This window comes from Eptesicus fuscus, chromosome 2 (assembly GCF_027574615.1).
Source record: "Eptesicus fuscus isolate TK198812 chromosome 2, DD_ASM_mEF_20220401, whole genome shotgun sequence".
NCBI classification, from domain to species: Eukaryota; Metazoa; Chordata; class Mammalia; order Chiroptera; family Vespertilionidae; genus Eptesicus; species Eptesicus fuscus.
Window position 1 is genome coordinate 86956139 of NC_072474.1, and position 24291 is coordinate 86980429.

The 24291-nt window shown below is 43.1% G+C and overlaps 1 protein-coding gene across 1 annotated transcript in view; it reads right to left on the reverse strand.

The window, feature by feature from the left end:
- Positions 1–24291, reverse strand: part of CWH43 (cell wall biogenesis 43 C-terminal homolog) — a 48518-nt gene that overhangs the window by 19083 nt on the left and 5144 nt on the right. The window contains exons 3-10 of the mRNA XM_008140295.3: positions 23427–23547; positions 22132–22286; positions 18708–18909; positions 13903–13991; positions 11019–11276; positions 7780–7905; positions 3815–3894; positions 935–1040 (exon numbers count right to left, since the gene is read on the reverse strand). Coding sequence (XP_008138517.2) covers positions 935–1040; positions 3815–3894; positions 7780–7905; positions 11019–11276; positions 13903–13991; positions 18708–18909; positions 22132–22286; positions 23427–23547 — 1137 coding nt within the window. The remainder of the gene's footprint in view (positions 1–934; positions 1041–3814; positions 3895–7779; positions 7906–11018; positions 11277–13902; positions 13992–18707; positions 18910–22131; positions 22287–23426; positions 23548–24291) is intronic.

The window sequence follows — 24291 nt, forward strand, 5'->3', positions numbered from 1 at the left end:
TAGTGAGGTGTAAGGGCATGTGCGGGGTGGTGGTGAGGGCGGGGGGAGGTGGCCTGGGAAAGGTCAATGGGGGAAAAAGGAGACATATAGTACTATATGCAATACTTTATTTTTTTTTATATGCAATACTTTAACCCTTTGCACTCGCTTGCTTTTTTCTCGATTCCTTTATTCTACTCAGGATTTAATTTTTTAAATACCCCAGATTTTACAAAGCACGGCAGTAGAATAAAAAACTGGAGTTTCTTTTCATACAAACTTATTTATTTGGATTTTTTTATATTTCAAATTATTGATACATTCAAAGAGTATAAAAAGAGCTGCTACCGATGCTAACCGTGTCGAGTCACACTCGACATCCGAGTGCAAAAGGTTAAACAATAAAGAATTTTTAAAAATAATAAAAAATAAGGAATTTAAAAAATAAAAAAATTTAATTAATTTATTTATTTTAAAATCATTATTGTTGAAAGTATTACATATGCCCCCCCCCCTTTTTTCCCATTGCCCCCTACTAGCCTGCCCCTGCCCTGTGCCCCAGTCCCTTAGGCTCTTAAAGGCAATTTGCTTCACAAATGAGCATCACTCTGATCCTAACAGTTTTAACCTGACAGTTTATTGGTCTCCAAAGTGAGTCCCCAAGTGACAGGAGCCACCAGCAGGGGCATCTCTAAGAGCAAAGGCATGACAAGAATCCCCTGTAGATACCCAGTGTGAGGCTTTGTTCAGAATCAACAGAATTAATTGCTCTCAAACAAAGACAAATGTGATTATAGATGCTCAATCCTCCTGCAGCTGCCCACCAAGGTAAAGCCTTTTTAAGAGATTAGTTTATGACCCAGCAAACCCTCCTCCTGGTACTTATGATCTTGCTCAAAAGAAAAGTAATAATAGTAGTTTCTCAAAACCTAAAACTAATTCCAGTAAGACCCACCTGTTTCATTAAGCAGCTGAGCTGATCTTTCTAGACTAGACCATCCTTCATTGTCGTAGCCAAACCTGAAAGGCCAGATGGCGGCAGAGACTTCAGTAGTTGGTGCCTGAGGAAGTTTTAATGTGAATTAGACGGGTCCAATGATCCCATTTTTTCCACCTCCCTCTACCAAAATTCATATTTCAGCAAAGGCATTTCCGTATCTGCCCACATTTAATTCATAAAAATAAGGAGATATTTGCTAAATGGTATTCTCATAATCCTCAGTGAACGTCTAGCTTAAGCTTAGAAGTTTGGAACGTGAGCATTTGTAATAAAGATCGTTTATAATAGCATACATTTAGAAACAATCTGGCTGTTGTTGCAATAAGCAAAAATAGGAAAATGAATAAATAAATTGTACCACTTACAAATAACGGAATACTACACAGAGCTAATAAATGAGTTGAGGATATGTATTTCCATGTGGATGAATCTCACAAAGATGATTTTAAGAAAAAAGTAAGTTGTAAAATATATATGTCAGATGTCATTTAGATAAAGTTAAAAAAATGGAAAAAACAATACTGTCTTGAGATAGAGCATGTATCGTAACAATATAAAGAAATGCATGGAAATGATAAACACCACATTCAGGAGAGGGGTTTCCCTTGCCCCGGAGAAGAAGGAGATCACAGAGGGGTACCGAGTCCTTTAACATGTTTGTAAAGTGGTGTGCCCCTTCTAACTGAGGTATGGGGGTGCTGCTCCCCTACTGTCCCCACAAGGCCAGGCTCAGGAGCACAGCCCCTTTCAGAGTTCCTCTTTTGGGTCAATGGGCTCAGCCAGAGAATGCACTGCTCAACCCTAATCACCATCTCAAACTAATACCTTCTGGCCCACAACAGGGATCCTGTGAAAGAGGATGGCAGGATTAGAACAAATCCATCGCCACAACTGAAAAATACCTCAAAGTGGGCCATAGAGCTCAGACTGGGAGAAGAATAAGCAGCAACTTCAAGGTGTCAGAGGGCCATTACTCAACACAAAAAGCTCAATATGCCACCAGCAGTGAGCTAGGCATTTCATCTTTACACAAGAAAAATTACCCCGTTTAGTGAGTGTCACATAAAGAGAATGGAACCATCAACAGAGAGTTCAAGAGCATGGTTATATTCATCAAGCTATCCCTTTTCATGCAACTAATTAACTGTGGATTTTATCACCCCAAAACCTGGTATTCCCTCATTCCTCCAATCCTCAGTAAATGCTACCTCCCCCCATCCAGTTGCTCAAACCAAAAAAACAGAAGCCATCCTGATAACTTACTTGTTCCTCTGAATACTGTCTCCCCTACTAGAATGTAATCTCTGTGAGAGCAGGCATCTTGTCTAACTCGTTTGTTTACCTTCTATTCTCTGTCACCAGGCACAAATGAGACATTCAAAGATTTATCAAACGAATGAATGAATGAATGGCGAAAAGAACAGGCACAAAATCCAACTGAAATGACTCCTTTTGAAAAGAATCCCTGACATTACATATCCTCTTCTGGTTGACATTATTTGCAGTAATAAATAATGATAAATAATAAATAAGTAATAAATAATAAGTAAAGGGAAAAAGAAAGAGATCATGTAATGAGCTTAATTAAGAAATACTGCCGAGCCGAAACCAGTTTGGCTCAATGGATAGAGCGTCGGCCTGTGGACTGAAGGGTCCCAGGTTCGATTCCGGTCAAGGGCATGTACATTGGTTGCGGGCGCATCCCCGGTGGGGGGTGTGCAGGAGGCAGCTGGTAGATGTTTCTCTCTCATCGATGTTTCTGGCTCTCTGTCCCTCTCCCTTCCTCTCTGTAAAAAATCAATAAAAATATATTTTAAAAAAAAGAAATACTGCCGAAACCGGTTTGGCTCAGTGGATAGAGCGTCGGCTTTCGGACTGAAAGGTCCCAGGTTCGATTCCGGTCAAGGGCATGTATCTTGGTTGCAGGTACATTCTCAGTAGGGGATGTGCAGGAGGCAGCTGATCGATGTTTCTAACTCTCTATTCCTCTCCCTTCCTCTCTGTAAAAAAAATCAATAAAATATATTTAAAAAAAATTTTTTTTTAAATTAAGAAATACTTACTGAGTTCCAAGGATGTGCCAAGCACTTCATGAGGTGCGAGAAGTACCAAGGTCAACAAGAGAAGCAGGCCCTGCATCTTCAGTATAGCTTTTTATTTAATATGAAACATTTGCCTGGTAATACAGATTGCTAAAACCCAAAGTTAACCCATGAAATCTATTTTACCCCAAACTGTGACTCTCTCTGCATTATGATACGCATCAAGCTTTTTATCAGAGTGGAGGATAGCATAACATTGCAATGACTTACTCTTTCCACCTCTCTAACAGAGAAAGGGAAAAAAACATACAAAACTGTAGACAGCAAGAGGGAAAAGAAAAAGACAAGAAAACTTCCACACCTCATCAATACACAAGTTACCCCAACTCTGAAAAATCAAGGATGGTCTGTAAGATTTTTATTCAAAGAATCTCACATTATTGCCTGCAGCAATATCTGCCAGAAAGTACAAAGAAGCCATTGTAAAGTAGGTCTTTATTTCATGGTTTAGATATGTTAAGCCATGGGATGAGAGAGATAACTTCTACGTATAACAAAATCACAAGCAGTTTGCCTCTACGATGTGTGTCTATCCTGTCCCAAGAACCCAACCCAACTTCATAAAATAATTCTATGTTATTAGCCTCTGACCTAAGGGTTAAGGCGATGAAATACAGGGCCTTAAAGTCATTAGATCCAGGTCTAGAGCTCAGTCATAATGGAGGAGTGTACAAATGTATGTATATACATATATAGCCTACCAAATCCTTTGTTAAGATTGGTATTTACTTACCCTTTTGCCCAACTTCCTCTCATAGCTTTTATGCCGTAGTCCTAATCCTAATAACCCCACACCAACGAGCAGCCACAAAACTAAACAGAAAGCAAAGATACTTGTTTAAAAGAAGTTAAGTTTGCTTAAAAAATAACTTTCATGAAATTATTACACCTATTAATCGAGGATTTTGTGCAAAGGGGAAATGTCTAATCCCTGAGTTAATTTTCATGTGTGACATGTACACATAACCCATACTTTAATAACAGGTTTCAAAGAATCTGCCCTAAAAATATTCCAATAGCCATGAGATTAAAGTAAATCATAAATAGATACAAGGTAATATACAAGAAAACAACTTTCCATGAGCAGGAACCAGCAGGAAAAATCACTCTAAAGCAGGCATCCTCAAACTACGGCCCACGGGCCATATGCGGGTGTTTTTGCCGTTTTGTTTTTTTACTTCAAAATAAGACATGTGCAGTGTGCATAGGAATTTGTTCATAGCTTTTTTTTTAAACTATAGTCCGGCCCTCCAACCGTCTGAGGGACAGTGAACTGGCCCCCTGTTTAAAAAGTTTGAGGACCCCTGCTCTAAAGAATCAAGCCCACAGCCCTAGCTGGTTTGGCTCAGGGGATAGAGCACTGGCCTGCGGACTAAAGGGTCCCGGGTTCGATTCCGGTCAAGGGCACATGCCCAGGTTGTGAGCTCCATCCCCAGTAGGGAGCATGCAGGAAGCAGCCAATCAATGATTCTCTCTCATCATTGGTGTTTATATATCTCTCTCTCCCTCTCTCTTCCTCTCCGAAATCAATAAAATATATATTTTTTAAAAAAGAATCAAGCCCACAAATACTTCAGATATTAAACTTTAAGAATCAGAATATAGCCCTGGCCAGTGGTTAGAGCATTGGCCCACCACCGAAGGGTCACAGGTTAGATTCCTGGTCAAAAGCATATACCTAGGTTGCAAGTTCAATCCCCGGTCCTGGTTGGGGTGCGTGAAGGAGGCAACCAATGGATGTGTCTCTTAATTGATGTCTCTCTCCCCCGCCCCCAACCCTGCTTTTCCACTTTCCCTCCCTTCCACTCTCTCTTAAAAAAAACCCAAAATCAATGTCAAAAATAGCTTGGGTTATGGATTAACAAAACAAACAAACAAAAAACAACAAAAGAATCAGAATATAAAATAAGGCACTTAACATGTTTAGAAAAATAAAAGAGGACATTCAACAGTATGACTGAGGAACATGAGACTAACTCAGTGATCAGGAAAATTTGTAAAGAAATTAATAGGCTTGTAGAAATAAAATTATATAGTAACTATAATAACTGAAATTAGAAACTCAATGGACAAAATAAACAGCAGATTAGACAAAGCTGAATAGAGAATTAGTGCAAGGGGCAGTTTAAAAACAAAGGTAGAGAGCTCAGTTGGTGTAGTTCAATTGGTTGAGCGTGGTCCCATGCACCAAGAGGTCACCAGTTCGATTCCTGGTTAGAGCACATGCCCGGGTTGAGGGCTTGATCCCCAACAGAAGGTGTGCAGGAGGTAGCTGATCAATGTTTCCTTCTCATTGATGTTTCTATCTCTCTCTAAAATCAATAAAAACATTGGAAAAAAAAAAAGCAAGAAGATAAACAAGGAAAGTATAGACCTAGAGAAAGTAGAAAAATAAAAGTAAGATGATGGAAATAAATCCTTAACACATGAGAAATTGCAAAAATAGTAGATTAAACTTTGAAGTTGAAAGACAAAGACTGACATTCTAGAAAAGGCAAAACAATGGAGACAGTGGTTGCAAGGAGTTTGGAGGAGGGAGGGAAGGGTGAATAGGTGGAGCACAGGGATTGTTTAGGTAGCAAAACTGCTCTGTATAATACTGTAATGGTAGAGACATGTGATTATACATTTTTCAAAACCCATAGAACATACAACAAAAAGAATGAACTCTAACATAAACTATGAACTTCAGTTCATAATAATTTACCAATATTGGCTCATCAATTATAACAAATATACCACAATAATGCAAGATGCTAATAATGGTGGAAACTGTGGGGGTAGGAGTCAGAGGAGGTACTAGTATATGGGAACTCTGTACTTTCTGTTCAATTTTTCTGTAAACCTAAAACTGTTCTAAAAAAATGAAATCTATTAACATTTTTAAAAGATAAAGATAGTGGTTCCATGGGTAGGGGAGGGAAGGATAAATAAATAGGTAGATCACAGAGGATTTTTAGGGCAGCGAGTGAAACTTCTCTGTATGATACTATAAGGGTGGGTACATATCATTATACATTTGTCTAAACCCATAGGATCTACCACACCAACAGTGAGCCCTACTGTAAGCTATGGACTCTGGGTGACAGTGATGTGTCCATGTATGTTCACCAATAGAAATGAATGAACCACTCCAGTGGGAGATGTTGATAATGGGGGGAGGCTGTGTGCATGTGAGGTCAGGGGGTTTATGGGAAACCTCTGTACTTCCTGCTCAATTTTGCTATGAACCTAAAATGGCTCTAAAAAAGAAAATCTAGTTTTAAAAAATCACATAAAACTGTCTAAACAACTTGTAAGTAAACTGTTCCAACGCCTCAATGTGATGAATCAATTAAAGACTTATCGTTCTTAATAATAAATTAAAAACGCAAAGATGGTCAGGATTCAAAACAAACAAGCAAAAACTGCCAGATCTTGGTTTCAAAACATAAGGACACAAATATATATTTTTTAATTTTAAAAATGTTCTTTAAATTTGAAAATAACCTTTTCCAATTATTATAGAACACATTTTAAGGTTTTTATATAATGGTCTTACTGCTTTGTAACATTTCTTTTAGAAATATATTGAGATTTTATGTAGCTTCCTTTTTTTTTTAAAATGTTTTTATTGATTGCAGAGGGGGAGAAGAGGGGGAGAGAGATAGAATCATCCATGATGAGAGAGAATCATGGATCGGCTGCCTCCTGCACACCCTCCACTGGGGGTCGAGACTGCAACCCAGGCATGTGCCCTTGACCGGAATCGAACCAGGGACCCTTCAGTCCACAGGCCAATGCTCTATCCACTGAGCCAGACCAGGTAGGGCATTTATGTAGCTTCTCGATTGTTTTCTATCTCTTCACACTATAATATTTTGTCTTCTTTAGTAAAGTATCAACTCATTGAGGATGTAGACCAGTTTTTTACCTTTTTTTTTTTTTTTTAATTAAACCAAAGTTTATTGGGAGAAGCCAGTCCTGGAAGAGGTACAGCTAGGGTCCCAGGAGCAGCCCGTGTCCAGAGCTGCTTCTCCATGTTACAGGTGGGAGTAGTTCAGCATTCAAGCTAATTAAAGTCCATCAGTTCACGTGTGGAGGCCCACATGCCATAAGCCACGTGTGTGATGGGGGAGGTGCTTCCCCCAACAGGGACGTCAGGTGTCTATTGTGCCCTGTGCCGGGGGGAAGGGGCCTTTCCATGTTTTTAAATCCTACATAACACTGTGTAGTTGTGAAATTTATTGTATCCAAAACACTATTTGCAAATTTTATACATTCAATAAATATTATTAATCTATTCCATTTGAAATGAGTCTTATTAAATAGTAAACTTATTTCATGTTTGACTTTATAGCTCATCAATATTCCAAAAGTTAACATATTTAATCTCCCAAAAAAAGAAGAAAAAGAAATGGGAAAATAGCCTCAACTATTAAAACAAAGCATTTTGGAAATTTTACCTGTTAAATCAACTTATCTATGTTAGAAGTGAAACAAAACTAACACAGAGTATTTACAGTTGAAATGACATAATATCAGAGATTCTCTTTAAAGTATTTCACCAAAAACCATAGGGAAGATAGCTGTTAATAACAATTGTTGGAACTGGGCGAAGGGTACATGAGGGTTCATTATACTCTTTAATTTCATATATGTTCAAAGCTTTATATTTTTAACAAATGCTTTTAAAAAAGAAAGCAAAACTATACTTACAAAGTTTCATATATTTTTCACTCTTTCTGAAAAGCACATTAGGGCTGTTTTTTGTTTGAAGAAGAAAGTCAAGACTTTTCTTAGGACCAAATAGCATATTCAGCCCAATAATTAGCATCACTGTCCCTATCAAAAGAAAAAGAACATATTAGACGATATTACATCCTAATCCAAGAATCCTTCCTATGATAAATACCAGAGGCCAAGGTTTCAGTGACATGGGCACATCCTGAGAATTCAGTTATTAGGTTAATTTATCTCAGTTCCTCGGCAGTTGCTCTAGCAGTACTTTTGATCATGGGGATGATCGTAAGCCATCAGCTCAGTAGAACCCTGATGGATTTCTTTTAATTTCCCGAGTGTTTCCTTAGTTGTTAGGTTGCTGAGCGTGTGCATCACTATTGACCGGGCAGAGGAGGGTGGAGCTCAGAGAGAGGAGCCTTCTGAACAGCCTTAAGGACTCAGGCTTCTCCACGTGGCACAAAGGAGGCCAGGTAGGTTCTCAACATGGCGGTGTGCTGGGATGTGGGTGTTCTGGGCACTGGCTCCCCACAGAGTGTGCATGCTGGAACACACGGTGCCAAAGAGGTGGGCCAGTAAAGCTGAGTTCAGTTGGGATGCATTACGATGTAGCTTGCATGGAAAGTTTACGTACTTCTAAGGTGGTACCGAATAAGAGTGGAAACGGAGGTATGACTGAACAATAAATCAATTAGGAACTGTCAAGTAAGAGTTAGGGTTAGGTGGCAGGCTAACAAAACAGAACAAAACAAAATTATGTGTCATTTCCAGGAAATAGCAGGAGAAACCCAGACAATAACTAGTTTCTGATTGAATACACATTCTTTTCAATTGTATTAAAAGCTACTCTGAAAATTACCAAGATTTCTTAATTTTGTGGCCTTATCAATATAGTGTCATGCTTACTAAAAAAAAATAATAATAATAATTCTTACTTGAGAAGGCACTCAAAAAGCACATCACGCATAACACTCTGAAGAAGTAAACTTAAGCTCAGAACAGCTCTTACTTTCATTTGTGCTCTCCACATGGCAGACCCCTAAGCAAGCTGGAGGAAGGAAAGAGCAGGGCATTGCACAGGAGGAGAGAGCAGGACAGAGCACACACACCTGAAAGAAACCAGAAGAAATACCAAGTTCGCAAAGCCAAGGTTATCGTGGAGGAAATGCAGCAATGGGTTTCTCTAATCAGATGAGAGCTTGAATTCACCAGAAATATCAAATTCTTAACCATCATTTTAAATATTTCATATATATAGATAGATATATCTATCTATCTATCTATATATCTATATATATATATATCTCCTATCTAATAAAGAGGGGATATGCTAATTTACCCTCACGCCATCACAAAGATGGCGGCACCCACAGCCAATAAGGAGGGAATATGCTAATCAACTGCCCCGCCCTCAAAGATGGTGGCACCCACAGCCAATAAGGAGAGAATATGCTAATTGACTGCCACACCCTCAAAAATGGTGGCGCCCACAGCCAATAAGGAGGGAATATGCTAATTGACTGGCACACCCTCAAAGATGGCGGTGCCCACAGCCACAAGATGGTGGTGCCCAGTCCCCTCAGCCCCACCAGGGCAGCAGGCACGTGGCAGGCCCAGCCTTGTCGTATGCCAGCCTCCAGAGCCCCCCAGTCCCCTCAGCCCCCCAGCTACCCAGGGCTGGCCCGAGGTTCAGGCAAGCCTCAGATGGTGGCTGCGAAGCCGCCCAGGGCTGCCCGAGGCTCAGGTAACCAGTGCCAGCCGAGGCTTGCGCTACCAGCAGTGGCAGCAGAGGTGTGATGGGGCATCGTCTTCCCCTGATCACTGGGTCACCTTCCACTCCTGAGGGCTCCCAGACTGTGAGAGGGGACAGGCCTGGCTGAGGGACCGCCCCCCTCCAGTGCATGAATTTTCATGCACCAGGCCTCTAGTATGTATGTGTGTGTGTGTGTGTGTGTATATACATATACATATATACATATATACACACACACACACATATATTGTGTGTGTGTGTGTGTGTGTGTGTGTGTATATATATATATATCTATATATGTATATACACACACACACACACACACACATATATTCTAAATCAGCCTCTCCTGACAGATGTCTAGCTTGTGGAATAGGAAAATGTATGTGAAAATGTCCGAAGTAGTTGGATGTTTACCAAGGGCCCCGGGGAGACGGCACAGGAACTCGGGTAGAAGCCTAGATGTGCAGCACTCACCCCAGCTGCACTTCCACAGGTATTTGTTTAATTTTATCTACGGTGTTTCCCCCACTGCACTGAGGCTTCAGGTGGGCAAGGGCACGATGTCTTTTAAGTCTCCAGGACACAGGAGGTGTGCAATCATGTTTTTAATGAACAAATGGGAAAATGAATGAATGCACAAACAAGAACGGAATCCTCTACTAACATGCTTTGGCTCTTCACTTTTTCAAAGGTTTTATCCTTGAAGCATCTGACATGTTTTACTTAAACTAAAATGATAAGCAACATTTGATTTATAGATTATACATCAGTAATTTCATCATTGCCAGCAAACAATTTTTAAAGTACTAAACTGGGATGGGTTTATGAAATTTTAATTATGGCAGGTAAGTTCATAGCCACTGAAATGAAAAATGTATTTATCCTATGGTTTGGGAATTTATCATTTACACTAAGATTCACATATGCAAAATACATTTTATGGGTAAAAATATAGTAAATAAAAATCATAGATAAAATTCAGAAGAAGTGAAAAAAAAACACACACAATTCCCAAAAAATGTATACACACTTTAACAGATAATAGCTCAATTGATGTCTCTTTTTTTTCAGGTTTAACCCATTGGAATTAAGAAATTATTCAAAGTGTGTATACATCTTTTTAGGACACCCTCTTTCTCAGCATGTCATAAATACAAGTGTTACCTAGTACCTCTTTTATACTTTATTATGAATTAAACTTGTTTTTCACAACTAATTCATTTAAAAGGGCTTTGTAGCAATAAGTATTATTGAAACTCAAATGAACAAAGAATTTTGTTTTAAGTAGTAATTTAGACATTTCTCCAGTGTCGTTGTTTTTTTAAATCAAGAGACTCTTTTAATGAGAAAGGCCAGATCATCCTATTTATTTCCACGTGTCGTGTAAAGTGCTAACTCCCCCGTCTTGAAGGGTTTTTGCCAGTACTTACTAGTTTCATCCAGACCCTTATACCGTACTCACCCAAAAGCACATCTGATCTTTCTCTAGCGTAGACACCTCCTGGGACAAATTTAAAAGCTGTGCACCATGCACAGAAAAATGTATCTAGAAGATAAACTATCATGGCAATGGTCATGGTTTTCCCAGGGTTTGACCCTGAGCTGATAAGGTGTCCAAGCACTGGAGGCCACATGGACGCTGTGAAGAGGGCGAGGACGCAGCCAGAAACAGCGGCTGCCCACGTGGGCAAGTACAGAAGACCAGCTGCCGAAGCCGCTCCTGTTTTTGAGAGAGAAAAAGAAAAAGAATCAGACAGGAAAGCAGTAATAGTCTCTTCCATTTCTCAAACACAAATAAATAAATAAATAAATAAATAAATAAATAAATAAATAGGAGGGAGATGGATATCGGCTTATAGGATGACCAATGTACAGCCATTGAGAGCCAGAAGGGACCTCAGGGGCAGACTGGTCCAATCTTCACGCTAATGAGAAAATGAGATCTGGAAAGGTTAACGTGTCTTGCTGGAGCTCACACAGCGAGTTACTTGTACAACCCGAGGTGGAATGTGTGTCCAGTGAACCCCCGTCCTGTGATATTTCTTCAGGAATGGTGGGGAGAAGGAAGAAGGTGTTTTTAGATTATTTGTGTTATGATCCTAAGATCAATAAAAACTGAACTTATCTGCAATACCAAAAACATGTCCATTTAATTTAACTAGCGAGGTCCAGGACTTAGACAACATGTTAGAGTCGGTGTGGTTTCTAGAATGTTTTTGCTAAGGAACTTTCTAAAGGCATTTCCTTCCATTTAAATACTGCCCCTTGTTCTGTATTAAGTATGTGGCTTTCCCAACCACCTGGCCCAAAAGGAGATGGGACCGAGATCGTGCTGTAGACACGCTGCTTTAGCAAGTCTGCGGTCCGCTCATCCCTTATCCAGCAGCGTGGTGGGTTTGGGGGCGGTGCAATCTGCCTGGACCACAGCAGACCCTTAGCAAATGTTGGCTCATTTGTTGAGCCAATCCCAAGGAAATATAACAATTCTCCCACTTCCTGTGAAATCAGCTTTGAGAAAGCATATCAGGGTCTTATAGCACCCCATTTTAAAGCTGTCAGTACAACACTTTTTAAAAATATATATTTTTTGTTGTTGATTTCAGAGAGGAAGAGGGAGAGAGAGAGAGAGAGAGAGAGAGAGGGAGAGGGAGAGGGAGGGGGAGGGGAGAGGGAGAGGGAGAAGGAGAGGGAATGAGAGAGGGAGAGAGAGAGAGAGAGAGAGAGAGAGAGAGAGAGAGAGAGGGAGAGAGAGAGAGAGAGAGAAACATCAGTGATAAAAGAGAATCATTAATCAGCTGCCTCCTGCACGCTCCCCACTGGGGATGGAGCCTGCAACCCGGGCATGTGCCCTTGACTGGAACTGAACCCAGGACCCTTTAGTCTGTAGGCTGATGCTCTAACCACTGAGCCAAACTGGCCAGGGCACTATAACACTTTTCCATAGAATATGACTTTTCTAGACATTTCAATCAATGTATCATTGTGATCCACCCTTCAAGGTGTCTGCAGCAAACTCCTCAATGCTCGGGGCAAGAACTCCAGAAAAGCCAGCAGGCGGAGCAGGGAGTGGCCCCAGCCAGCTTCTTAGTGCCTCACGGTTCACACCCATTAGTGTGAATTATGGCCACGCTTTCCTCTCTGTTGCAAAGAGCCTATTAGAGGCCTCCAATCTGTTTGCCCCTAGAGTCTTTTAAAATACCATGTAATACTCCAGGGAGACCGCAACACTAGATTAGATTTGACTCTCCAGGGTATGACTTTACTTCCTTATCTGCGGAGGTAAGTCTAAGCATAACACTGTGAGTTCACAGCTTTTCTCTTCTGTAACTAAAAGTTGATATGTCTGTTTAAACGGAAGCTGCTACGTACCTGCCCCATAAGCATGTTGCTTCTACTCCATGAGAAAAAGCATGATAGAAATGTTTAACCAACTTCCACTGTGCTCCATGTTCCTGTTCCCAATCGCACACAGATTAAGAAGCTGTGTGTGCTCATTGCACACTCAGCATTAGCAAAATTATCTGATCCTTTCCTCAAGGACTCTCATGAGGCATCTCTCTGATGAGAAGAAAGGTTACGCCAATATTCACGCACACTTCCTCCAACCCCACAGGGAACACCTACCAGAAAACACACAAGCGAGTAAAAACAGCTCAAGGCGACGGCAACAGTGCGCCACACAGCCCTGGGAGGATGAGGGCCTGGCCGTCCTCATTAACTGAGCAACCTATTGGACTTCACATACATCTCCATGCAAGGTGATGGCACTTAGGGGTACAGAAATTTACTTAGTATGTTATTCAATCCACATCTATTACCAATACACATATTCTCACATATCCACACATCATCTCTCCTGCTTAATTCATATATAATAAGATATCTCTCCTGACAGAAGCCAAATACACTATGCAGATAGAAAATGCAGGCCTCATTATGGAGTGCCAAAGGAGGCCATTCCTGAAAACCAGAGAAGCAAGGAGTCTTGGAGAGGGAGGAGGTCTGGCAACAAGGCAATGTTCAACCCTCCATCTCCTCAGACCTTCGGTAAACCTGAAGGCACAGGACACGCATGTCTTAGGTAAGTCGTTTGGGAGATGGGGGAGATCATGCAAGCAGAGTCAGGACAGAATTAGACAGCTACAGGAGGAGAGGTGAAATGAAATAGGAGGAAGTGGAATCTGGAGCCAGCTGTCACGGTGACAGATGGGTCACAGGGACTGCAGCTGGTTGTAATAGCACATGGCGGCCTTGGTCATCTCTATCCAGTCTAGATGCACATGCTTGCAAGTAAATTGGGCAACCAAGCTGAACAACTGGCATACCTGCAGGTAAACTCCACATACCTGTAACCCACCAGAGTAAACTGGTACCCGGGAACCATGAACAAGTCGAAAGCATCAACCCGCTCACCAAAGACAGCAGAATTGCACCTCTGTGGGAAAAAGAAAAAAAAAGACATGCCATAAAACTTCTGACATTATTATTTCATTGCCTCATCTGTGAAAAAGAAAAATATCTCTTACCTCTGGGTACACCCAAGGGATAATATGAGATATTGAGAGCCCATGGGAACCCATATTATACTAGATGCCCAATGCATGAAGATTCATGCAAGAATGGGCCTTCCTTCCCCTGGCTGCTGGCACTGCCTTCACTCCGGCCGGAGCTGCCTTTCTGCCTTCCCATGCTGCCCAGAGGCCTGGAGTGGCTAGGGCTGTGTGGAACGCAAGTGTCCTGCCCCACCCCCAGCCACTCAGTGCCTGTGTATGCAAATTAACCCACCATCTTTGTTGGGTTAATTTGCATACTCATTCCTGATTGGCTGGTGGGCGTTGCGAAGGTACGGTCAATTTGAATCTTTCTCTTTTATTAGTGTAGATACAGTCAGAACTCTGACTTTAAGTAAATCATATGTGCAGTCTCATGCTCAGTAAAGAAACTAAGTTTTCTCAGACTATTAAATTATAGTCCAAACTGGCCATGTGACTCATTTTAAATGACTCTGCCAAAGACAAAAATAAAACATCATTGGGAATAGTTTTTATTTAGTTTGCCTCTTCTCTCCTCTGCCTCAATAATGCAGTCTCTGCCTTCCTGGGACCTGTGTCAGTTGGATAAGTAATTGATAGTTGTGTGTTTTTAAAAACAATCACACACTTTCATTCATTTGCTAACTTGGCAAAAACTTGTAGAAGAAAAAAATAATAATTTAACCAAACTTTTGTGGGGAAATCCAGCAGCAATAGCAGCAAAGACAGGGCACTCAACCAAGCAGCTGTAATATAAATGAGCACTTACTACCTTGTAGGCACTGTTTCAGATTTTTATGTTTAATTACATTAGCTCATGCACTCCTCCTGAGTTTGTAGGTAAGTGCTATTATTATTTGCAGAGGAGGACACTGGGGGAAAGAGCACTTACGTAAGTGGCTGCGGTCCTACATAGCAGCGCACATAGGACAGAGAATCCCAAAAAGGCGCTCGGGCTCTGGAGTGGGGCTCCCAGCTGCTATCCTGCCCATCCCCGCATCCTAAGGTTAAAGATCGTCCTGGGTCCACAGAAGACCAGATGTGACAAAAAGCCATGGAGGACACTGTTGATCTTTTTCTCTCCCCAATTCAACAACAATGTTTATGAGGACCTACTGTGTGCCAGGCTGTCTTCTAGGGGGTAGAGACACACCCATGAACAAAGATCCCTTTCCTCCATAGGAGTCACGTTCAGTGCGGGAAGGGGCACAGACAATAAATACAATTAACCAGTAGTGCAGAATATCAGAAGCTGCAAAGTGCTATGGAAGAGTAAGAGTAACCAGGTCGGGAGGCCTGGGGCGGGCTGATGGGAAACCGAACACATGACTAAGACAGTCTGTCCTGCTCCCCTCATCATCCCAGAGCCTGTAGTCTGAACGTCTGAACGATCCTTCAGTTTCCCAGGGTCCTTCAGCATCCTCTGAGCCTCTCTCTCACCTTTCTCTCGTCTCTCATATCTCTAATCCAGTGGTCGGCAAACTCATCAGTCAACAGAGCCAAATATCAACAGTACAACGATTGAAATTTCTTTTGAGAGCCGAATTTTTTAAACTTAAACTATATAGGTAGGTACATTGTTATTAACTTAATTAGGGTACTCTAAGCTGGCCTTTGCTAAAAACGTGGTATTTTGTGAAAGATCCACACTCAAGGGGCCAAAGAGCCACATGTGGCTCGCGAGCCGTGGTTTGCCGACCACTGCTCTAAGCCATCAAAACTTATCCATGACCCGTTCCCTTAAGTCAAATCTAGTGAATTTTCTAAAGCAATTCCCACTATGATGGTGCAACATTTCTCAAACAGGGGTTCTGAGAAACACCAGTTTTTTGAGATGTGAATAGGAGTTCTAAAGAAGGAACGCCATGTTTCAATACGTTTAAGAAACTCTCAAGAGTCTCTAATATACTCATTTGCCTTGTGAAGCACAAAGAGAGGAATGCGAGATGCAGTATTTGATCTGGAAGACTTTTTCCCCCTCTCAGAGTACCTACTAACATCTCAAGAAATCCGCGTTCCACAGAACATAGTTTGGGAATGCCGGTCTCGTGAGTTACAGCTCCATCTTCAATGTCTTGCCCTGACATATAGAATTACAAAATATCTGAAAAGAAAGCTGTCATTGTACAGTGAGAAAACAGCCAGCGATGTGACGTGATTGGTCCAAAGTTGAATATTAGTTCCTTTTCTCATTCCCTGCCCTCAGGAGCATGGTGTCTAGAAAGGAAGAAATAACTGTCATTTTTTTTTTTAAATTGCAATGCAGAATGATAAAAAAAGATATGTCGGGTGGAGATCCAAGTGAGTATGTGGCATAAAGGAATCCTTGGGAGAGTCAGAGAAGATTTCACAAAGGAGATGCCTGAGCTGTTTTTGAAGGGTGAGTAGGCGCTTGCCAGGATATCCAGACAGAGAAGGTAACCCAGACAAGGACGAGCACATACACTGAGATGGAGGACTGGAACAGTCCGGCACTTCCAAGGAACTCAACGTGATGTCAGCCCAGGTGCAGCACAGGGATAAGATAGAGAGCAGAGAGCATTTGTAAAAGTAAGGCGGGGGAGCGGGGGTGTGCAGATCCTGTCTCTGTGACCTGGTATGGGCGTGGGGCAGGGGAGAGACCTGAAAGGTTTTAAGCAAGGGAGGGATGGAGTCAGATTTGCATTTTCAAGAGCTCACTCTGGGGCAGTGTGGAGAAGGCCACACCAGAGAGACCATTAGAAGACAATAGTATGATAGCACGGCCTGGGTGAAAGATGGTGAGGACTCCACTAAGGCAGATATGATTGCAGACAGGGAGGAAAGTATAGATTCTTTCAGAGAAGCAGTAAAACTGACCGAACATAATGCCCAATTGAATTCAGAACATGAAGAAGACTCCCACTCGCAGGATGACTTGGCAGAGTAAGCCAAGGCATGGAGGAGGAAGAACATGTTTGGGGACTGGGAACTGCTGAGTCCAGATGTGGAGATGCTGAGCTTGAGACATCTTCGGGATATGCCCAGAGGTTTTCCGGGGCAGTTTTTTTACATGTATCCAAATATGGGAATTTCGGCACTTTAAGAGAAAACATATTTGAGGCAGATTTTTTAAAGGTCCCTCCAATCTTTTAACATGAATGGCTGGACTTTGCTGCAGGAGGTAGGAGGTTCCAGGAAGAGTAGAGAGAGAATAATGAGGACCAAGGACATGGACCAACACTTAAACTCAAGACTGCTAACTCTCTCTTTTTTATATATATATATACTAGAGGCCCGGTGCATGAAATTCGTGCACGGGGGAGAGGGGGTTTCCCTCAGCCCAACCTGCACCCTCTCCAATCTGGGGCGGCCTGGGCGAGGGGCCTGTGGTAGTTTGCAGGCTGGCCATGCCCCTCCAGTGATCCAAGCGAAGGCCCTGGTATCTGGGACTTATTTATCTTCTATAATTGAAACTTTGTAACCTTCAACTGAGCCAAGCCTCCTGCTCGCTCCCTGGCCGCAGCCATTTTTGTTGGGATTTATTTATCTGCTATAATTGAAACTTTGTAGCCTTAAGCAGAGGCCTAGGCCCACCAGGGCTGCGGAAACTTGGCTTCCTCCATCGCCGGGGGCAACTCAAGCCTCCTGCTCTCTCCAGCTCCGTGGCTGCCACAGTTTTTGTTGGGATTTATTTATTATCTTCTATAATTGAAACTTTGTAGCCTTAAGCGGAGGCCAAGGCAGGCCAGGGCAGGCGCAAAGTTTGGTTTCCTCCATTGCCGGGGAAACCCAAGCCTCCTGCTCTCTCCGTGGCTACAGCCATCTTGGTTGGGTTAATTTGCATGCTTGCTCCTGATTGGCTGGTGGGTGTGTAGCAGAGGTATGGTCAATTTGCATATTACTCTTTTATTAGATAGGGTTTTTTTTTATTGATTTCAGAGAGTAAGGGAGAGGAAGAGAGAGATAGACACATCAATGATGAGAGAAATCATTGATTGGCTGCCTCCTGCATGCCTCCTACTGGGGATTAAGCCCACAACCCGGGCATGTGTCCTCCACTGGAATCGAACCCAGGACCTTTCAGTCCACAGGCCAACGCTCTATCCACTGAGCAAAACCTGCCAGGACAAGACTGCTGACTCGTGGATGCCCCAAGGATGCAGCAGGTTCCAAAGTACCAGAGGATGCAGATATCTCCCAGGGCTTTCGTCCTTTGCAGAGAATCAAGATCTATGCCCAGGCTGCCATTCCAGTCCCTCATCAGGGCACTCTGGTCTCATCCTACCAAATGCCCAACTGTAATGGGGAAAGTGGGGGAGGTTTCTGGAGAAAATGGCCAGGGAGTGCCATGCCTTCCCTGCCACTGAGCATGGTCTTCTGTGTGGGGATTCCTTGGCGTTTCAGGATGCCCGTGCAGGAGCTCCCAGAACCTCCTGCTTAGCTGTGCACAGCCCTCAACCCTCCCTCATTCACCTCGCAGCAATCCTGCAGTATTGGTCAACACTCTTCTGTCTCCTCCGTCTCCAGAGAGCACAGTAATGTCATGCAACACTTCTAATGTCTAAAGGAAGTAGAGTAGGAAATATCTGGCCAGCACAGATCTAGCTGCTCAACAAAGAAGGTACTTCTTTCTTCAACCATAACAAAACCAAACTCACCCAAATGGGTTAGGATCCGGCCCTCGATGGGGATGCCCACTCACTGCCCATCTGGAAACAAGAGAGACTTCTCCAAAAATCCAGTGGGTGAGGAACACAAGACTGCCAAAGGCAGCCCCTGCCAGCAACCAGTGAGGCCTACAGGCCGTCCCTCTGGCTGCCTCGCTGGTCTTTTTCCCCTCAGGTTTACTGCAGTCACCATCTAGAATAAAAAAATAATGGAAAAGGATGGGTCACATGGAAATGTACCCCCTACACTTTACAGACGTTTAGTGAGTAAGAAATGGTACCTGGCTTCCATTAGAAGGGGGATGAGATGAGCGGCTGTGATACAAAGCAGAATGGTGCCGAGAGCTAGTTGGTGGGAGAGCTTGTTTTAGGCAAGCCAGATCAGGAATGGTTTAGGGAGAACCAAGCATCTTGAAATTTGGCAAGTGAAAATGCCGAGAAATGCCGAGAGTCAGTTACTTCCTGTGAAGTCAATAGTAGGAGCCAAACTAGATGTAGGAGACGTGAATGGTGTGTATGTTCAGGGAACAAAGGAGTGGAGTATTTCCAGGACACCAGGCTGCTTCTCCCCAAAAGAGCAGGGCTCTCATCTGAACCCCCGTAGCCGGAGTAACAGAGGGCACCCACTGAGCGGTGGCTCTGCTGAGCCCTGAGCTGAGCCCTCTTTTTGAGCTCATTTAATCTTCACATCAACTTTACAAAGTTGGCTCAATCACTAATCTCATTTTACAGTTTTGAAAACTGAAGCCTAGAGAGACAAGTGACTAGTCCAAGGTCAGCTAGCAACGAGAAACGGGGGTGGGAACTTTAGCCATCGGGCTGCAGTGCCTGTATAACTAGACAATACTTCTGATAGGGGCAGAAGTAGAATGGTAGGGAACCAGCTAGAATTGTAAGAAATATTAATCATGCTCTGTTAACCGTGATGGCTTTATTCTGATTAAAGAAGGCACATTCTAACCTGGCTGGAGCCGCACTCGGGACCTGGGAGCTCACCTGGAAATGCAGCCCTTCCTCCCCACTTGGAGCTTCCTATTACCGTGGGAAGACGAACAACTTTGTTGCGGAACCGGAGCCAGAAACCAGAATCGCCAGCCCTCTGCTTACCTGTTAACTGCCCATTTGGCCTACGCTTTGGCTATTTCCCCATGTAACCCCAGCCCTTGCATATCACTAAGCCCTTTGAAGACACCAGCCCTTTTGCGTGTCTGTAAACGGCCCGTTTGCCTTTTTGCCTACTTGCCTTTGTACTTCTTCTATATAAGCAGCTGGCTTGTGGTGGGCTGCAGAGCGGATTTTTGTGGCTGCCCTGCTGCTCTCCCATCCTGCGGCAGTATGGGAATAAACGCTCATCTATGACTCAACCCTGTCTCTGCTTAATTGGCTCGAGTAGTGACAGGCAGCACGGACCCATTGTTTGTCTGCCAGGACTGTTTAATGAAGGGGTCTCAGCTCGTTGCATAAATGACTTACCATACAAACATGTAACAAGGAGAAAGTGCTGGCAGGAAATCTCTTTGTAGGAAAGGAGAGCCTGTTGGGCAGATGCTTGATAGCACTGTGAAGCTCTCTGCAGGACAGAGGGACTCCTGAGGGGCAGCCCTAGGGACCAGCAGCCCGATTTTACAAGAAGAAAGCCATTCTGCCAGCAAAGGAGTCAGAGAAAGGAGGAGCAGAGCTGAAAGCTCTGGGGGTGGGAGCGGTGGTGAAGGCAGAGGGGAGGACAAGGCCTGAGGCTAAACAGTACTTGGAGAAGAGAGATCCTGAAGCTAAATTTGCTGAGCAATATGCTATATATGATGGTGGGTGACCCTTGCCTCCGGACCCAGCAAATATGTAATAAAACTATAAAAAATGCTTGGTATGATCAGATATCCTGGGCAAGCTGGTGAGGAGTCTGGAGTTTTGTAAATGTGACCACAGGGGGAAAAGCAGGAAGGGACCAACAACTGGGTCACACAAATTGAAACCAGTAGCAAGAAGAAAACACAAGTCAGGAAAGGTAAAGGATACCCTAAAGTTCAGATCCTTCTCAAGCTGTACCTGCAAAATTTGCTGCCTGAGTTTCCACCTTTAGATGTTAGTGTTTTATAAAATACTAGAGGCCCGGTGCATGAAAATTCATGCACTTGGCAGGGGGGCCCTCTCGCAGTCCGGGACCCCTCGGGGGATGTCCACCTGTCAGCTTAGGCCCACTCCCTGGGATGGCCCAAGCTGGCAGTCAGACATCCCTCTGGCAGCCCAGGAGCCCTTGGGGGATGTCCACTTGCCAGCTTAGGCCTGCTCCCCGGAGGGAGAGAGCCTAAGCTGCAGTCAAGACATCCTTAGCGCTGCTGAGAAGGCAGGAGAGGCTCCTGCCACCGCCGCTGCGCTGGCAGCCGTCAGCTCGGCTTCTGGCTGAGTGGCACTCCCCCTGTGGGAGTGCACTGACCACCAGTGGGCAGCTCCTGCATTGAGCATCTGCCCCCTGGTGGTCAGTATGCATCATAGCAACTGGTCGTTCGGTCGATTTGCATATTAGCCTTTTATTATATAGGATAAAACACATATTAGGGCACTAAACCAAGTTCTAAATGTTCTAATATTACTGTCACTTGACCAATTTACTTGCATGATGTTCCTCTAGTCTCACTACCCACAGCCCATGCTAGAATCAGGGCCAAAGGGGAATTACACAAGCACTTCGTTCATGGTGAGCCAAAACCCTCTAAACTTCCATGAATCTGTGAGATCGGTCCTTGTATTTACAAAAGAACAGTGAGTCATTGAGAGTCACACAAAGAGCCAGGGGGAAATTAATTAGAACCTGGTAACACTTCTCCCTTCTTTTCAGAAGGGTGCTGAGTTAGCCTATGAAGCAAGCATCCAAGTTTGTGTCTATCACCAGAGAGAGACAGGTGATTGAACGGAGGTGCGAATACGCAAGATTTCCTTTCTTTTCAAGTTTCAGATTTAGAGTTTAATTATCTTCGGACTCCTAGAAATAAAAGCCCAGGTAGTTCCCACAGCCCTAGCTCACAAACAACTTTCCATTGTGAATGAGAAAATGACACTGGGGTCAGAGGGAGAGGGCTGAAGGACGCCACCCTGGAGAGCCCTGTCCAGAGGGGAAGAGGAGGAAGATGGGCTGAAAGCCAGCCCGGAGCACAGGGCCTGATCTACTCTCCCTCTCCACAGTGATACAAGCCAGAGACAGCTTTTTATTGTCACCTGCTGTACTAGCAAGGAAAAGACTCCTTCTGCTTGGATAATAGTCCACTGACTGGGCCTGTTACTATGTCAGAGGGAGAAAAAGTTGAAAAAGAGAAATAGTTCAGAGGGACTATTTTTATCTTTCCAAGATATGTTACATTTAGATCAGAAATATAAACTAGGCAAGAGAGAATATCCCTAAATAAATCCAGCATACACTTACCTGTGGAAATGCGATCAAGTGTGGCTATGGTACTTAACGTGAGTATCACCCTGTTCGACATCTGATAACTCCAGATTGGGTTTAGTGAAGTGTACCATATGCGGAGAACAACAAGAAGAATCTGTCCCAAAATGAATCCCCAGATTCTGAGGTACCTGGAAGTGCAAAAGTATTTTTTTTGTTTGTTTGTTTTCTGCCTCTGGTTGTTTCTTTCTTTCTTTTTTAATTTATCTTTATTGTTGAAAGTGTTTTTAATGACTTTTTGTGTGCTTTCAATAAACTGCATCCATCATGAATTTCATACTTTCATAGAATGAATATGTGAAATAGTCTGGTAATTTGCAGTAATATACATGACATAGCCTTTATTTAGCCCATTGTCTAGGCAACTTGTCAAAATTCCTTCATTCTCAAAACATTGTTAAGACTGATGGCAGTGGGTTGTTTCCACTATTAGAACATTATTCACACCCTGATCTTGGCTACAAGGCCAGATGGAAGGTAAATACAATAACCTGGAACTATTGGTCCCAACTTCCCCTTTTGTAACTGATCACTACACTTATTTTTTTTTTTTAAGTTTATCTTCATTGTTGAAAGTATTACAGATGTCCCCCTCCTTTTTAAAATATGTTTTTATTGATTTCAGAGAGTGCCGGAAACCGATCATTAATAGAAAGATGTGGACAGGAAAACCAGGAAGGCTGGTCAACAACCTTCATTGCTCTGAAAGGTCAGAGCTAGTTCACTCACTGTTTCGTTGAAACATTGTTAGCTGAAGCAGCCTCCACCTCGGTTTGTCTTATGTAAATTTCTGTTATTGGAGTTTCCTGCCCAAGGGCTATGGGTGTATCCCATAGTCTCAATAAAAGGGACCGCAAGGCCAGAGCAGCAAGTAGTGCTCCCACTAGAGGTGGGCTCCTGCCTGGCCCCCAATATTCCCAAATTAATACTTTTCTAGTCTCTTTTCATTTGTGTCTGGCCTTCTCCAGAACCCGAACCCTGAACTGGAACCCTGAACCACGTGGGACGTGAAAGGGGTTCCCACAAGAGAGAGGAAGGGAGAGGGAGAGAGAGATAGAAACATCCATGATGAAAGAGAATCATTGATCGACTGCCTCCTGCATACCCCCTACTGGAGATTGAGCCTGCAACCCAAGTATGTGTCCTTGACCAGGAATCAAACCTTGACCTCCTGGTTCATAGGATGACATTCAACCACTGAGCCACACCACTGAGCCACACCGGCTGGGCTACACTTATTTATCTATAGGTGCGTAAGATTCGAACCATACCTTTGCAAACCACTTCCTGTCCACCATGTCACGGCTTGCACTATCAGTGAGGAAGACACACCAAGCGCAAGGACCACCAGCCGAAGTTCGGCACTTGGAGCCTGGAAGGAGGCTATGCTGCCTACAAAGACAGTACAGAGTTAAATATTTCCGGCAGCCACACATTGGTACTCAGTTCTCTGCATTTCATCACTGTTGTGTCTGATACCGTTTTTATACTCAGGAAGAGAGAGTTAATGTAAAATTGTGTGTGTGCATAAATCTTTTTAAAATTTTATTGAGATATAATTCATGCCATAAAATTTACCCTGTTAAAGTGGTTTTTTATATATTCACAAAGTTGAGTTATTATTACCACTAATTCCAGAATATTTTCATCACCCCAAGAAGAAATCCATACCTGTTAGCCATCACTCCCTTTTCTTCTTCCCCACCCCCAGCCCCTAGCAATCATCATCTACTTCCTGCTCATATAAATGTTCCTATTTTGGAAGTTTCATATAAGTTTCATATAAAGGAATCATAAAATATGTAGCCTTCTGTGACTGGCTTCTTTCACTTAGCATAATGTTTTCCAGATTCATCATATTGTAGTTAGTACATGTTATCAGTACATCATTCCTTTTCATGCCTGAATAAAATTTCATTGCATGGATGTACTGCATTTTGTTTATCCATTTCATCAGTCAATGAGCACTTTTGGACTATTATAAATAACTAGAGGCCCGGTGCACGAAATTCGTGCACGGGGGCGCGGGGGGGGGGTGTCCCTCAGCCCAGCCTGCACCCTCTCCAATCTGGGACCCCTCGAGGGATGTCTGACTGCCCGTTTAGACCCAATCCTGCTGGGATCGGGCCTAAACGG